This window comes from the organism of the source record quoted next, unplaced genomic scaffold (genome assembly GCF_019419815.1).
Source record: "Pyrus x bretschneideri cultivar Hongxiangsu unplaced genomic scaffold, Pyrus_bretschneideri_v1 Contig19, whole genome shotgun sequence".
NCBI classification, from domain to species: domain Eukaryota; kingdom Viridiplantae; phylum Streptophyta; class Magnoliopsida; order Rosales; family Rosaceae; genus Pyrus; species Pyrus x bretschneideri.
In genome coordinates this window covers 7,308,963-7,327,066 of record NW_025999490.1, presented here as the reverse complement: position 1 = coordinate 7,327,066, position 18,104 = coordinate 7,308,963, and the positions used below count along the sequence as shown (strand labels likewise).

The 18,104-nt window shown below is 34.5% G+C and overlaps 1 protein-coding gene across 1 annotated transcript; it reads right to left on the bottom strand.

Annotated features, from left to right (window-relative positions):
- Positions 1–4,027: 4,027 nt before the first annotated feature.
- Positions 4,028–9,673, bottom strand: LOC103948473 (BTB/POZ domain-containing protein At5g47800). Its single transcript, XM_009359824.3, has 6 exons — positions 8,999–9,673; positions 6,824–6,971; positions 6,540–6,609; positions 5,791–6,189; positions 4,937–5,674; positions 4,028–4,794 (listed from the first exon to the last, which is right to left on the bottom strand). Exons 2-6 carry the CDS (start codon positions 6,880–6,882, stop codon positions 4,192–4,194), a joined length of 1,869 nt encoding a protein of 622 aa, XP_009358099.1. The 5' UTR covers positions 6,883–6,971; positions 8,999–9,673; the 3' UTR covers positions 4,028–4,191.
- Between the last annotated feature and the right edge of the window lie 8,431 nt (positions 9,674–18,104).

Sequence of the window (18,104 nt, the reverse complement as noted above, 5' to 3'; positions counted from 1 at the left end):
TTTTTCTCTCTATTTTTTCACACTTTTTCTCCTCTTTTTTTCCTGCAACCTGTAGGTCTTTTCTCATTTTCTGCTGCCACAGTTTTTTTCTCCATAACTCACCCCACTAACAGCCATTTAGTGATGACAATAAGTGGGAGGAAATGCTAAAACAATTGTAACTCTTTGGGCAGCCTTTATGCCCATTACTCTCACTTAATTTTTCATTTCCTCTGATATTTGAATAGGTGTTAGCTGGCTTGTTCTTGGCTGCATCAGTTTTGGCTGTTAGTTTTATGGGATTTATTGCTTTCAATGCTTTCTTATTAGTTACAAACTGCTCAGCCTCCTGGGAACCTTTCAGTGTTAGAACAGCCATAACTTTTTCTAGAAAAATGATATTAACAATCTGCAAAATGCTCCAGAAAATAGACATCTGTAGCTTTCCAAGCATATAAGGCTCATTCTCTAATTCATTCTGAGCTGTCCGCAAATTGCTTCCAAAGTCAGCTGACCTGCACAGGCAGTTTTGACGAATTTATTACTTAAAATTCCACTTGTGTTATTTTTCTTTTCTTTACTTGACAAATCCTACAAAACACAAAAAACAAAGTAAATAACTCAAAAATATAAGGAACTAACTAAGAAAAGACAAGTGAATTTGATATAAAATATATATATAAATATGAGCTTATCAGGCCTACAAGCCCTTTGGCTTAGCCCTCGGTTGGAGATCGTTTTTGTGTCATTTCGAGTTATTTTTAGCCTATGACCATTTGGTTGGGTCGGTTGGAGATGGTCTTATTACCTGGTTTTCACCCTGCATTGTGTCTTTAGCAAAAGCCAGACGTAAGTAGCGTATCGATTGCTGTGCCAATCGAATTGCCAACCGTGCCATACCGATTTTTTACCAATGGTAATGGTACGATATTATATCGTACCAAAATTTCATGATACGGTATTGGCAATGGATACCATTACTACGATATTACTGTCCCGTATCGAAAATATAATATAATATATAAATAATATATATATATATATATATAATTTGAAAATAAAACCCTACTTATATTAGCATTGTTGGTGGTGACTTTGATCTCTTGAGTTGGTGGAAATCAAACACAAAAAAGTTCCTAATTCTTTCACAAATAGTCTAGGATATCTTTGCAATCCCCACTTCTACCGTTGTTAGTGAAAATGCATTTAGCCTAGGGAGGAGGGTTGTGGACTCTTTTAGCCTTTTAGGGCATCATTGACTCCTAAAATGATAGAGGCACTAGTGTGTACTAGTGATTGACTTAGGGCGGATGAAGTAAACTTCTACAAAGAACCAATGGAAGATATGCTTCAATTTTACAAGGAAATGAAAGAAGTGGAAATAAGTAAGATATGCTTTAAAATTTTTTAGTAAATTTGTTATTAAATGGTTTTCAACTTTAATTCTTCTTGCTACTAATATGTTTTCTTTGTTTGTAATATAGGCTTGACACAATCTCATTCTTCTACGAGTTCAATGCCTCCTTCAAAAGCTTCGACATCTCAAACTTGAAGAATTTATCAATGAATTTTACTTTTTGAAGTTTAGTTCCAATTTTCATTTGGTTTGAAACTTTAACTTCTATTTGGATTGTTAACTTCCTTTTGTTTTGGTTTGTAACTTCTATTTGGATTGTAAGCTTAATTTTCATCATGAATCTTGATGCATCATTTGAATTATTGTGTGTGTGAATTATGAATGATGAATAATAGATGAATTTAGGCTACAATGTATGAGATAAAGGTACAAAAAAAAAAAAAAAGTTTCGCCCTTGAATTGGGTTAAAAAAACAAAAATAAATTTTGTCCCAAAACAAAGTGACAATTACCGTTGCCATACAATGCCAACCGAACTATTTAGTAATACTGAACTTCTATATATCAAAAGTCTAGTATGGTAATGGTAATAGATTTTGTCAAACTGAAAGTTTGGTACAATAATTGGTACGAGAGTTTGGGTACGGTTACTATACTGAACCTACCCCTCTTCAAATGAGACAACTGTCATTTCACTCCTATTTATTTTATTTTAAGCCCCTCTTGTAATTATGGAGAGATTTTTTTTTTCGGCAGACGGCTCACTACAACAAGTATAATGATATAATTAGTTGAAAACTTAAAAAAAATCAACTAGTTCTGTTATGACACTTGGTGTATGATGAGTCAATTTCATATTATATATTTTACCCTATTCTTAGTATATTTCGGTTAATATTTTGGAAGAATTTTGATACTTTGAATTGTATTTCCAATATAGGACTTTTGACTTCTTCTAGAGCAAAACATGGTCAAATGGACGAATTTTGGAGAAATTTCAGTTGGAGGATGATCATGAGTCACTTAGCTTGATCGTATCAAAATATCAAAATTTTCTACCAAACAATGATTTTCTAGGCAATAAAATAAAGAAGCAATGCGCAGTGCTGGAATAATAATGTTTTGGGCTTGAATGACGTTTTTGGAGTCCAAAATGACCTTAAATGGGTTCATGGCCTTCTGGAGATTTGTTCAGAACGTCCTAATCTTCAAAACAAGCTATTATGGGCCGGATTTAGAGGATGTCTGAGGCTAAAACGTGGCTGGACAAATACTTGGCAGATTCTCCTAGTTTAATTAGGACTTTGTTTTCTATTTTATTTTATTATTATTTAGTTTCTTAGTGGGAATAAAATACTTTGTTGTTAGGGTTTGTGCGCTGGCTTTAGGGGGATATTAAAAAGGTTTGGCCGGTTCTAGTCTTTGCTACGCTTTCTTTTATGCAACTTTGAAGACAGAGAGTAATTGCTAGCATTCTTGGAGATTTTCTACTTTAAGGTGTTTTCATTCTTTTTATTCTTAATAATATTTTCTATGATTTCAATTATGAATATGCGTAACTAATTCCTTTTGCTAGGGTGAAGCCTTGAGTCTTAGCATGAATATGTAATTTTTATTTAATTGCTTATGATTGATTGCATGTACACTTTGAATTATTAAACACCGTGATCAAAACTATCTAATTGTTTTAATGCTTGATCATCATTAGGATCTTTAGAAAACTAATTTGATGCAATTTTGGTTGGAAGGTTCCCTGAAATTGGCGATGGTTTCTTGTGATTAATAATTGTAATTTCACTTAAAATGAACACCACGTCTTAAGGGTTGCATGATTTTTCAAGGGGTTTTCATAAAGCATAATGAGTCTCTCATGTTCAGATTTGATCCGAACGTCTGGACGGGTTGCATGTTAGATATACGTTCTATGTTGGAGGTTCAAAGTAGAATATAAATTAGGAAAACCTAACCTTCAAAGTGGCATGTGTAGATCATAAGTAATTGGTAAAAATATATAAGATTGCTAGGTGATGGTGGAACCTAGTTGTTTCTTAATTTGATTTTTTCCAAAGCAGTTTTCTTTCCCCTTCATCTTTAATATTGCAGATTAGTTTATTTTTATTAATTAAATTCGTTTTAATTTAAATAGGTTATAAATCAATCATCTCAACTTTCTGCTTTACAATAATTAATTGGAATTTGGTTTGTTTCGAATTATTTAATAATTCATGTGGAAAACGACCTTACGAGAACCGTTTATATTATAACAACCTTGTCATTCTTGCAAGTAATATAGGAGTTTTTAACCTGTTTGCGTGTGTGGTAAAATCTCTATCAATGTACCGGACTATGTTTTTAGCACAATAAAAAATTTCTTATAATCCAGATGGCGTTGACACGAACATTTCAATTGAAATAAAGGCATGTATATTGACAAAAAAAAAAAAAAAAAAAAAAGAAAGAATGAAAATTAAAATCATTCGATATTATCTATGGTAAGAGGCGAATGAAGTTGGTTAAATTCCACAATAGGCTAGCTATAAGAATTTAGTTTGAACCCGTCTTTCTCGAGAATCAAACCTTAAACCTCTCACTTACAAGTGTTGATGAATACCGGTAGACCGTATTACGAAATAGAAGAGTTGCATGGTTTTAAAGTTGTTTGCAAGAAGTTCCCACCTTTAAGTTCAGAGTATGACACAAATGGTGGAGAGTACTCATCATAAGATAACATTGTTCAGAACTGAAACATTTTCTCCAATTCCAGAGGAATAAGGAATAAACAAAAAGAAAAACTTAATTACAAGAAGTTAGAAGTGCAATGGGTACGAGGATGATAGATGTTCGTGTACGTTTTTGCTACCTATCTTTGCCTTTGTCGCGGCCATGGTCCGGCCTACTTCCCCTTTGGATCATCTTCTTAGCGTCCAACTTGCTCCCTGCTCCTGCAGATCCAGATGCTCCTTCTCTTAGGATTTCCCTTTTGGTATCATGTCCTTGATGATCTACTTGTTGCGTTTCTGATCTGACACCCTTTCTTTCGTTTTCCACTGCTAACATTCCGTCTGATCTTTTGTTTTGCATTAGCAGCAGCGCATAATCTCTCTTTCCAGTGGTACTACTACTGAATTTATTATGAACATTTGCTGCTCCAAATTTTACCTCATCATGACTATGACTATTTGATTCTCTGCTAGCTGGCACTGTTTGTTTCCCCGGCTCCTGGGACTGGGAGGGTGTAACTGGCAGTGGTTTATGTTTACGACGATCAGGAGTTGCTGCTGCTGTCTTGGAGTTGGAATCTCTGTCTCTCTCCTGTTCAAAGAAGAGGACTTGCACAACAATCCTCAATGGTAGCCGCTCATTTTTCACAGCATGAGCACGTACCTCAGGCGACAACTTCTGGCAGTCTAAAATGCGGCACAGGCGCTTCTTGTCTGCCTTGCTCAGATCCCCATGCTCCTGCTTATTAACACATATGTTTCATCAATGAATTAGTCAACCAGCATTTAGTAATTAACTATACTTATGGTTTCTAAATGGCTATGACATTCACTTCTTATATTTGCCTTTGTCGCGGCCATGGTCCGGCCTACTTACATACCTTCAGATAAATGTTAATAGCCTTGTAGATGCCGTCATGGTCTTCCCTTGCAATATCTGGCAAAGCTTCAGCCAGTGATACCACTTTTGAAACTGGCATGTTGACATCCTTGGCAACGACTTGAAGGTACGAATCAATGAGTTTCCCAACCTTTCTCATTGTTCCTAAAACCTGAGCGCTTCTGTTCAATTCAGAAGCAGCTGTAGGGGATTGTCTTCTCGATAGCACCAAGAAACTTTCTAACACTGCCAAAACCAAGTCAATATCGTAAAATTCTGGGTCAGCGGGAGAGTGTGAAGGAAAAATCAGGTCATCCACCGTTGCCTCTTCGAGTTGTAGACCGGACCTCCTTAACAATTCTGTCTTTGTCACTGGGGACACTCCCAAGTAATTGGCAATGACAATAAGCCTTAGCAAGAAACCAACATAAACTGCTCCCTTGTCTTCGGGAATCATGCTCACAATGCTATCAACAATTCTTCGATTCTTTTCCATAAATTCCTCACCTGTTTGTGGAGGTGTTCTTGTGGTGTCTGGCAGCCAACAACAAGCATAGACGTGCAAAGCTTCCCCAATGAGCTGCGGTGGCAGCATATACGTGGATCTAACAGCAGTAATTATACATCGAAACAGGTCTACATCAAGGTCTGATATATCCTCAGTCCACCAATCCTTTGGGACAGAATGATGTTGCTTTTTGGTGTAGCCAGGCCTGGTATAAGTGTAGGACCATGAAACCTGCAAATTAAGATTGACTAACCTTTCTTAGTTTGAGCAAATCAATAAGGAAGAATAAAATAAACCGATTGCTGACAGAAGAAGAATAATAAACTTTTAGGTGAGCATTATGCGACCTTTGCTGGAGGAGTATGGATTTTCTCAACAATTGAATCAATGCACTTTCTGATGATCCCAAGATTCTCAGACCACTCAGGAAACTTCATTGTAGTTTGTAGTGCAGTAATAGAGTCTTTCCAACCTTCAAGAATGCATGAATTGAAGAAAGCCTCAAGTTTCGGAACAAAATTTCCCTTCTCTACTGACTCAGTCATTCGGAGGAACTTAGCAGCACAAAATGCAGGTACAAAGTTATAGGCGCTGAGATTAATCGTAATTCCGTAACAGAACTTAGCACACATTTCGAACGCATCTTCACCTCCTGGAATATCGTGAAGCTCTATGCTGACCTTTTCCGAATCACCAGAGTGAGAGCAAAGCCGTTGTAAGAGGCCACATTTTGGAAGAAGTGGAAACTGCAGCAAACAAAAGCACAATTATCCCTTGACCAAGAGCAAGCACATCAATGTGTACATGCAGAAGAAGTGCTAGCTGTATTAGTTTGCTGTATGATTTTACAAAATTGGGAGAAATAGTGAAATGTTCATTCTTATTCAATGTTTTTCCTTTCCTTCATTTCTCCAGTACTACTATCACGCACTGAAGAACTTTTTTTTTTTTTTGCTTTAAAAACACTGAAAAATTCTAAACAGGGATGCGGAGGAAGTACTGATCAGCAGAAAAATTGCACATCCGTGACTGCACGAGAAAATGAAATTGGTGCATTTCCACAAAACATTATTCCTTGTAAATGATGAGTTCATACCGTATGGAGAAGATAATTGATGTTGTTAATTTCTATGACAAAGTCGCTGGGTGCATCCGAAATCACGGTCCTGCACACAGTGAATGCAAAATCAGCCGAAATAAAATTGTTGTGAGGACAGCTTACAAATCAACAAATTAGTTTAATTAAAACCGAAGTGCACAAAGTAACAATTTCATTATGAACGTGAGCTGTGAGGACGTACGCGTGAGGAAATTGATTCTATGCATAACCATTCAATCTGATCTATGGAACAAAGGTGGGGAACAAGTCATAGCTAGTACCTGGTAGCTTCTTCAGCGTAGAAGGTGTCCGGCTTGGTTCCAATTTTCATAAACTTCATTTTCAGATTAGTACTTTGCTTTTACAAGAGATGATAACAGGTTCTCCCTTCAAAATACTTGTGCAGCAATACACCCCTTTGGATGATTTCTGAAAGAGATTAGTTCAATTTCAGAACTAAACTAAATCATTCGCTTCACTACCTATAAGCCTAAGAGAATGCTGTATATATGTGAAAAGAAGAAATATATATGGGAAATGCATTTTGGGAAAAGTATCTATTCAGGCGTGATATAATTTTCCAAATTAAGGGAACCAAACTGTAAATCGCAAAGGCTATATGGCAGGGAGATTTTAATTGACTAGCTAGCTAGAAATTCACCAGACAGACCAAAGCTATTTGTCTGATCGAATTATATCTCCATTATTTACACAAATTTTATACCAAAAATAACATAAATATCTTGTTAATGAAGCTGAAACATTAACTAATTAGTAATAATTAGCATGTAGATGGTTGCAAATTATGAAAGTAGGAGGCTGGTTTTGATTGTCTCAGAAGCTGAACGAGGATGCAAGTTTGAATCGTCAAAATCCACAAATTAAGATATTATCATGGAAATTCCATCTCTAGCTATATATATATGAATTAAGAATATGAATTAAGTTGTGAAGTAGTAGAATTTATGGCCCTTAATTACAGAAATTTAAGAATATGAATTAAGTTGTGAAGTAGTAGAGTTTATGGCCCTTAATAACACGTGGAATTGATTTTTACTCTAAGAATAGTCAGACTCGATTAGTAGTGCATATGTGAACTTTCAAACTACTCTAATTCAACTTTCCTGTGTTGCCACAAGAACTAAGGATGCCATGCAAATCATTTTTTAAATATTTTGTATGTATAAACTTGTTTAATTTGGAAGTTACACCGTCCATGGATGTATTTGTATTAGTGGACGAGTTGGATTAATAATTGTGGTTGAAAGTCATTTAATTATAAGAAGTGAGACACGGCCACATGGACTAGACACTGACGACAGATAACTGACAAGACGTATATGAATAATTTGCTATATGCAGTACAGCGAGCAAGCAGGATATATATTAAGTTGTTTCACTTGTATATAGCCTTGTGTGTGCCAATTTCTGACAGTTTGATATCTGATCCAACCCAACCCAAGCCCCAGACTCATGACTCGCATCGCATGACCTAGCTAGCTAGCTGATACTGTTAAAACTACTTTTGGTCTGAATATCTATCCTTGAAAGAGGAACCATATATATACTGCTAATGCAGCACAACACGCAGTACTCCTATATTTTTCTTCCAATTAGCAGGCCAGAAGGAATAATACAAACATTTTTATATAAAAAGATTCAATATTAGTTCATATATATAGCAGAAAAGAGAAGCATCGATCGGAAGAAACGTTTGTTAATTAAAGGTAGATTAGCTAGAACAACTTAGCTAGAACACCATAAACAATGTACTCTCTGCTCATATAACCTTTTGACGTCGATACATATAAACTATAATATATGAGTGCGCATGGCCTCTCAAGTTGTATGTGTGTATATTTATACATACGAATATGTACATACTGGAGGGTGGAGACCATTTAGCTATTTAGGGACGCACTCACTTTTGACATTGATAAAGAGCCCCTCCACGAGCTCCATATATGTAAGATGGTTTTGTTCATTTCTATTTGTCCATATATTCAATTCGAATTCAAAAAAATTTTGGCAACTTTTTGGCTGACTTGTAAATAATTGTTAAAGCTCTCCTGTCTTACAGTCTCCTTTGGACATTATATATTTATCCTTTAGCAAAGTAGGGCAAAATCTTTCTTTCATTGCTGAATAACAGAATGGAAAGACAACCAAGTTATTTACCTATATATGTATATATAATACATATACATATACGCATAAACTTTTGAAGTTAATTATATCAGGATAGAGTTAACTTGCAAGCTAGATGATTAAGTTTTATGCAAGTCAAATAATCACACTCCAATTTCCCTCTATTTATACTAAATAGCATATATATCATTAACAATATTGGGTACTAACTGGGACTAGGACGACTTAGCAACTGATATATATACAGGCCAATATTATTCCCAATGAACAGTAATTAAGAAATATAATGATCAAAAGAAGGTACGTACCGCAAGTAAACAATCGAGCTGAAGGAACGTTGTTGAATTCCAAGGCAGCAACAGCAGCTAATTTATACAGTCGATCGGAAAAGATGCAAAGTAATTTAATTACCTTCAAATAGCTCCAAGTGATCGAGTGGACCGGATTGGAGAGAGCGACTGTATAGCTGAGCAGCCAAATTAGAAAATCCAGTATTGAATAACTTCTGATGGGAAGCCACTCTAAGTACTAGCCAACGAGATGCAGCAACGTGAAATATAGAGAATAGGGTAATATACATGTCATGCATATAATCCCGAGAGAGAAAGAGAGAGAGAGAGAGAGAGAGAGAGGGGGGGCCGCCGGGGGGGGGGGGGGGGGGGGAAGGAAGTGTCTGAGGGACGACTGATAATTAGGGGTTTCTGTTAGCTAGCTAAGCTTACTAACTAGAACAAGTACTGCTGTGACTGTGAGACACCAACGGGAGAGAGAGAGAGTGTCTGCAGTGTGTCTGGGATTGGTTGGGATTAGTCAACAGGGTAATGTATGAAAAGCGCATTATTCATAAGACATGCATTATGTGATATATATGCATTATATGTGATATATGATAAAGTGCTTGAATTATAAATAATGATAGAAAAAGCGGGATCAACCGGTCTCTTCTGGCGATGGAGCGCGCGCAGGCCAAAGTCTATGGAATTAGTGCTCTAACTGTGATTGAATTATTCAAATTAGAATTGAACTAAATAATTACAAAAAAGCATGCGATATATGCAAGAAGATTGCAAGTGGGAAGTGAGAAGGCCTTAAAGAAACAAAGTCAAGAAAAGCTCAAAAGAGTGCTCCTCCTGAAACATCATGCCCATCGCGTGGGACCAGATCATCACATCTTGCTGATTTCTCTTACTGCTTAAGGGAATTGATCCCCTCCGGACCTTAGTGTTCGGAATCTAAAGATCAAGCAATTCAAGCCACTCATCTGTGTGGAAAAGAGATCGAAGTTGTTGGTTTGTGTGGGGTGAGTCAGCATAATGAGTTTGGAAATCATCAGATTCAATTTGTATGGTCCAAATTACTTAATCTTTAAGTTTCAAACATTAAGATCTAGAACGGATCCAAATCCTTGATTAAGTCGCCTCTGCCTAGCTTAAGTACTATATATTATATATATTCATTCCTCCGGTTCTTTTTTTTATTTTTTTATTTTTTGGTTAAACATATTCATTTCTCCGTTGAAATTGAAATGAAAGAAAATAAAGCAAGATCCCGTTAATTAATTAATTGATTCCCGGTTTCCTATTTCCTCTTCAACCATGATGCTTTCCCCCACTAAGGTAAAGGTATATTCTTCTTCTTCTTCTAATCTAGGCTAGCTAGGCTAGCAATTGTAAAAGATACTTGGTTGGCTCCTCTTATTCTGCATGTCAGCCACGTGTCTCGTCCTCTACCGTTTGTTACATCTCTTGCACTCACAGTCACACTGATGGATTGTCATGCCTCCCCATTGTCGGTTGCTTCCAGGGGCAGACACAGACAAGTACTCTCTTCTCCCCCGCTCTCAAGTCCGAGTCTCCACCAACCAACCAACCATGCGTCCTCATCTTAATTTCCAAATTGGGTAAATTGCGGTTAGATCTTTTAAACTAGAGAGGTTTAACAAAACACTCTCAGTACTGTTCACTTTTAACGAAAAATCACATTTATACATTTCCCTGGTACTATTCACTATACCTTTAAAAATGACTTTTCATTAAAAATGAAGTTTTTTTTGAACTTTTCGTTAGTTTTTTTTTTTAAACTATTACCTTAATTGAAATTGAGCTCTTAAATTCTTTTTTTGGTAAATTAATCCCTTGAACTATTTAAAATCAGTCAATTAACTCTTTGCCGTTAGATTACAGAATCAATTTCGTCAAATTCAAGAGCAAATTAGTCATTTTATCATCAATTGTTTCTTATCAGCTATGACCACCAATAAAATTTTGACACATGAACACAGAATAATTCAAAAACATATAGCATATATAATGAGAAAACATAAAAAATTAAAAAAAAAATCTAAATGTTTACATAACGGACCATCTCACATTATCATTACACATTATTTTGTTTTCAAATGTTATAAGTTCATTGGTAGTTATAGTTGACAATTAAGAATTGATAAAGGAAAGACTAATTTTCCTTTGAATTTGACAAAATAGTAGTTGGAATCTACCGATAAGGGGTCAATTGGCTGATTTCAAATAGTTCAGGGGTAAATTTACCAAAAAAATAGTTCAAGGGGTCAAATGACATTTTACCCTTCTTAATTTCTCTAGTTTATGCCCTGCCAACACTTGGAAAATTTTCACATGCCCAGTATTTAAGAGGTATTCTACATATCATAATACAAGTAGAGAAAAAAAAAATTGTGTCCTTTCCTTTGTATTATAACACATGAAATAGCTCCACCAACACAACATATGCAATATTTTGCATATATATTATATTAGAAGAATGTTAGGAAAACTATATTTTTTTTGCCACACAAAGTGACAGTTGATGGTTAAACTTATTTTTTAATAATTTAAAGAAAGAACTCAAACATCAATCACAACATTTATATAATTTACAACACCGATTGTATATATACTCACTCGTGTCCAATTGTATATTATATATATTACGGTTTTTTTTTTTTGGGGGGGGGGGGTGAGGGGTTGTTGATTAGCTATGGATCTTCTGCCTAAGTCAATATCTTTGATAAAAGTAAGTGTTAAGGCTTGTATGTGTAGTCAAAAGCATACCAATGAACGGTAGAGATAAGGTATTTATAGGAGGTGGCCGGTCATAGAATTTTGGTTTGCCCTACCCACGGTAACTTCTGATTGGCCAAGGTGAATCATTTAAATGGATGAGAAAGGAACTATCAGGTAAGTATCCTTGATTGATAGTGAAGAGGATTCCTTACTTGTTTGAGTTGTTCTTCAATCATGAATGTATTAAAGATGAGCTTGGCGGTGTCGTAGACAACTACACAAGTCTCCAGGGATGTTGAACTGCGACTGAGAGTATTTGTGTGTCCTAGGGTTGGGTTCGGTTTGAAACGGTTCGGTTTTTGGCCAAAATGAAACCGAACCGAAATTTCGGTTCGGTTCGATTTCAGTCTGGTTCTGTTTTTTTCATGCATTTTTTTTAATCTAGAACGAATTTGCAACAATTGATTGAGGATGCAAAAACTTCTGCATAAAATGAATACGAACTGGGACGATCGGCCATGGATCTGACATTAGTGGGTGTCGGTGCGTCTTTCTTGTTGTGGATCCAAGAGCTCTCGCAGAGAAAAAAACACATGCATGTGTTAATTCTTTGATTTTTCCATGAAAGTAAACCCAGTATAACTAAATAGCAGCCAGCCAGGGAGATTTTTACCTTGGGGGTTTGTTTTTAGTCCCAAACATCTCGTCACTCGTCAGCCGTAGCAACACCTATGCATCTGCTGCCAAATTGGAAGATTATAATATGCAAAATGCCAACAAAATAATTTAAAAAAAAAACCCATTTTACATGGACATTAGCTGTGCACATAATAATTTATAAATACAAATCCAATATTTGTTGGTTTCATGGAATTTACAAAACCAATTATTAACCAGGGTTGTATTTTCAAAGGTTTCTGAAAAAACAGTGGGAAACAAACTAGGAGCTGCTAATACATTTATGAACAAAAGAGAAATCGTTGATAAATCATATAGTCTATTAATTCAGTAAATCACAATATAAAATCATAAATCATATTTGTTTCGATTCGAAAATTACATGTGAGAGATCGGAAAATCCGGATTAGAATCTTCCAATTTGGAGGGGGTTCCGATTCAAAAGGGGCGAGGGAAAATCATGGTTTGGAAGAAGAGGAGGAGAACAGAAGAAGACTGGAGACTGGAGAGAGAGTGATTTGGAGGAAGAGAGGAAGGAGAGAGAGAGAGAGACAAACTGAGGAAGCAAAGGCAGAAAGGAAGAAGTGGAGGGGAGAGAGAGAGTGAGTGTTTGAGATTTGAAATGGGAAATAGGATGGGAGTGAGACGGCTAGGGTTTGTAAAGTTAAGAAATTTTATAAAGCATTAAATTTAAGAAACTTATAAATAACTTACTGGTACCATTATAACAATTCAAAGCCTACAGTCAAGTTGGCTTGGAGCAATTAACTTCAACCTGCAGGGAAGGGATTCAAACCCTGACGCCAACATGTTTTTAGTATTTATATATGATTTTTTTTTTTTGGTTCGATTCAGTCTGGTTCGGTTTTCGGACCTCAAAAACCGAAACCGAACCAGCCAGATTCGGTTTGGTAGTTTCGGTTCGGTTTTTTTCGGCTTCGTTTCGGTTTGGTTTTCGGTTTTTTAACCCACCCCTAGTGTGTCCTGCCCATTTAATGAGGGCATTCTTGTCTTCTTCGGAAAAAATCCATGTGTCATCTTCAGGATCATTGTGAACATTTTTTTTTATTCTATTAGGTAAATGATCTAATGGCTCTTATTTAGATGTGTAATTTAAATGTACATTTTTATGTGCATTAGAGAAAGCCTTGTAAACCAATTGCATGAGATATTAACGTACTCTCGACCTCTGTGCTTTAAAGCATTATAGCGACATATACCAAGTTAAGATCTTACATCCATTAAATAATTTGTGAAACTAAGATGACGTGGCAAATATGAGGCCCACATTTTTAATGACGTAGATGCCAACTTTGCATTATGTGAATAAAACAAAATGCTTAGTCATTAGAAAGAAAAAAAAAATTGAAGTTAAAACTAATCTAAAACAAACTTGACAATAACAAAAAGGGGTCACACTACAGTTTAGTGGCATTCTTTTCATTTGTGAGTGAAAAATCTTATGTTCGATTCTCGCCAAAAACAAATTTGAACCACATTATTGTTAACCTATTATGAGGCTCAGCCTCCTCCTTACCTGAACCCAAAAAATATATAATATCGTTTGTTAAAAAAAAATCAATAACAAAAATTGGGCCCTCTTTCTCTTCTCCCACATCGCCTTCTCTTCTCCGACATATCACTTTCAACCCTTCTGAGTTTTATTTTTGTTTTCTCATACAAATCTCAAATTCTAAACAGAGACAGTCTATCCGATCCATTGTCACAATTATGTTAGACTTTATATATTTCATAAACAACTAAAAACACTAACCTGAAAGAATCCATAAATTATGCTCAATTGATAAAGTACTTAAAGTTAACATGGCATGTAGGAAAGATGAACCATCTTTGACAGAACCGTGCGAAATAGACTCAACCATGGACTTCTCCTTCAGTGGAAATTGTATTGGAATCCTGCGGAATAATATGTTAGTTGACCAAAGTTTTCTGCACACTCAACACTCCTTTATACTCAAACTAATGAGACGTTCATATGAGTTTCTATATGTTGTGAGCAGAGACTTTAACCTTATATTTATATGGACTTAACCCTAATGAATCTTCCCATAGTAATGTCATTAGGAATCCTTGCAATCCAAGGATAATTAATACACCAAAACTCATTCCAAATATAATAGAATCAGGAGCCCTTATTCCCCAAGGAAATCCGGAATATATTAAATTTACTTGGGGTACAAGCTATAGCTATTAACTTAATCCTAATCTTATTTATATTCCAAACAATCCTTAAATTAATTGTGTAGACTTATTAACCGTTGGATTATGATCCAACGTCCAACATTCTCCCACTAGGTTAAACAGTTTATTCAAAAAAGATCTTTAATGGATTTATAAGCAAGATTAGTTTATTGGCCAATGAATTTAGTCAGCTAATAAGCTTCCTACATGTTCTATCAAATGGAGTTTACTTATCTAGAATTATCAGAGACTATGAACTTGGTAGCGTCCATGAGCTCTTATAATCACTAAAATAAGCTCTCCATTCACATGAAACATACGTCATAGATTTGGTAGTTAAGTGAATCAAAACTTGAATTGAAAGAATCAATTCATTCACTTATTGGTCTTCCTTATCAATCTTTATAAGATTGCCTTATACTTCATATGAAACTCATAAACTGCATAACCAGCTTATTTTTGTGTCTAACAAAATTGATGACAAAACTCTTTTGCAGTTTAAGATGTTCGCTACTACTCTATGTGTTATGAACCATAAAACCTAAGTACAAAACTCAATTCTACTGGTACTTAGAACGCAACTGAAAAATACACCTTTGCTGCTTTATGGAATTCACAACATAACTAAAAACTTAAATCCATACCTTAATGTAGCTTGTAAATTTTGTTGCTTCCTTATTGTCGTGAATCACAAATTAAACTACCTAGCAACTGCATAAAACTTTCACAGCTTAGTAAATCAGGACAGCCTTATATGAATGTGTAATGCCAATATGGATCCTTATTCGACTATACACAAGCGGCCACAATTTCAATTTTTGAAATTTAAACCCATATTCATAATATCTTATAGGTCTTTTACAAATAGACATAAAAACCAATCAAGTGAGGCACATATAATTAGCTAAACATCCTTCATGGCATAACTACACATTTAAATTGTTCCTCCCACCAATCAATTATATCTTATATTGAATGCGAGAAACAAAGACCATAACCAGATGCATATATTCATCAAAAAATATGTTATTGCACCTTACACTTAATCATATTATACAACAATGAATATGTTAAGCCAAATTCATTTAGCAAATATAACTTCATGTCAATTCTTTCAGTCATTACTTCCAAATAGTATGTACCAAACAACTTAAAATACAATTGTCTTTACAAGAACTTAACCAAATAGTATTAATCATGTATGGTACGAGTGTTAAAACATGAGACTACTGTCATACATGCATACAAATTCGAAAACAACCGTGGAACAATTATAGGATTGAAAACTGGACAATCCTAATAAAATCTAGAAAATTCAATTATAGCATGCATCTTTTTTTCACAAACTCGACCTTAAAATTCTAGGGAGAAACATGCAAATATAAAACTAAGTTTCATACTCAAAACTTTACAAATGTATATTAGCATAAGAACAACTCCCACGGATCTTTAGAACTTAGCATGTGTGACTTAGATTCAATGAGTGTGAAGCCCAATTATTTGTTTATCAATTCTCTCACTTAGGCAAACACTTATTGCATTTGTTACTCTGAAAAGCATAGAGGTAAAAATATATTTTTTTATTTGTACTAGTATAGAATTTCTAAAAATTTATCAGTAAAGTAGTATACTATAGCAAAAACCAAGATTCCAACTTGAGGAATTACATAGTTGATGTATAATTGATTTGTCCCAAAACCACATAGACAATACAAGAGACATTAAACTTTATAAAATAAAATATGAAATTGTTCTAGAGCTAAAAGATAGCTCAAATTTTTCGAAATATAAGAAAACAATGAAAACTCCAGTCTGGACTTTCAACTGTGCACATGTTACTAATAAAATCACCATAAATATAGTACACCACCAATAAGCACGAAATTTTTCAATCTTATACGAAGACATATATATGAACAACATATCCAAATGTCAAGTCATTCTGCGGTCATTCAATCATTTGTTTGTTAAACTTAATTGAAACGATGAAAACTGCCTGACTAGACTTTCAACTGAGCACGGGTTACTAAAAAAATCCCTATAAATAAAATACACAACCCAAAATCACAAAATTTTGCCGTCTAAAAATAGACATATATATGAAGAACATATTCGAATTTCAAGTCATTTGGTAGTCAATAGCTGAGTCGTTTGTTAATTTCCAGATACGTATTCCAGCAGAAAAAATTCTGTGCATCTATGTCAACTTGATAAAACCACCAAAAATTCAATTCTTCATCTATTTTCGTAATTTTGGTGTCTAAAGAAGCTTTAAGAAGTCTACTTCAACATATAGCTTTATCATGAATAAATCTTGGGCCATAAAGATATGCAAATAAACAACATATCAGTAGATTTCAATGTGTACTTGGGCAATTTGTGATTATCCTTAATGTGTTCAACAACATATGCTTCATTTAATTTTGAGAAGAGAAGACAACACATAATAAACATTAAATCACATACCCACTCTTGAAGAAATCCAAAACTTTTAACAAGATAAACATACCACCATCTCTGAATACACTGCAATATGCCATTTTTGAACTGAATTAAGGCAAATTTAATCAAATGTCTATCTCGATCTAAAAATTAATTTAAACCAATGAAGGTTACATTTGGTCAAGAAGCCCTAAGACCAAACAAATTCTATGTCATGCTTTATCTATCCCAATATGGGATTTAAGGGGGCTCCTATGAAAAGCATTCAAAAACTTTATACATAGAACTATTATGACTTTATATTCACAAATGAACAAATATCCCATAAACTTTACAACTGCAACAACTTGCACCTTTGTTTGGTTGTAGCTTAATCAGTTTTTAGTGTTAAAATATAAATCATGTGAACAAAATATAGAGATGAAAACTATCCACCTTTGTTTGGCAATCAGTTATCATAGGCAGTTTATGATAACTTTTAGCATGTCTTAATAATAAAAATTTCAATTGAAGAGCATGCTTATTTAGCAAAGTTGGAGAAAACATACAATTTTCTGGTTTTAATTAGACCTAATATTTTAAAATATGTGAAACTAATTTTCTCCAGGATTTTAACCATGCATTAGTTCCATATATGCATGATAAGAAAAAATAGCTGCTATAGAATTGAAAAACTAAAAGCAATTCTAGCATGATTTATGCAAAATATTAGGCAACAAAGATATTGATATGTAAGAATAGTTTTTCCAATTTTAGTTATTCATATCAATTATTTTCGGTTTGATCATATATATTAAATTGAAAACGTTAACCAGTCCTCATAGAGATTGAGCATGCAGTAGCATATTAACATATTGAGAAAATATACTAATTTTTATAAAACAAAACTGCAAATAAAATATGGGTAGCAGTGAGCTTGAAGACCAAATTAAATTCTTATATATGTCTTATTTCAGATATAACTCATGAGTTGAATACGATATATTCCTTGATTTTGTAAGGTACCCTTTTAACATGCATTAGTCATATGTTTCAACTAGCATGCTAACAACAATAATATATATTCATGGAA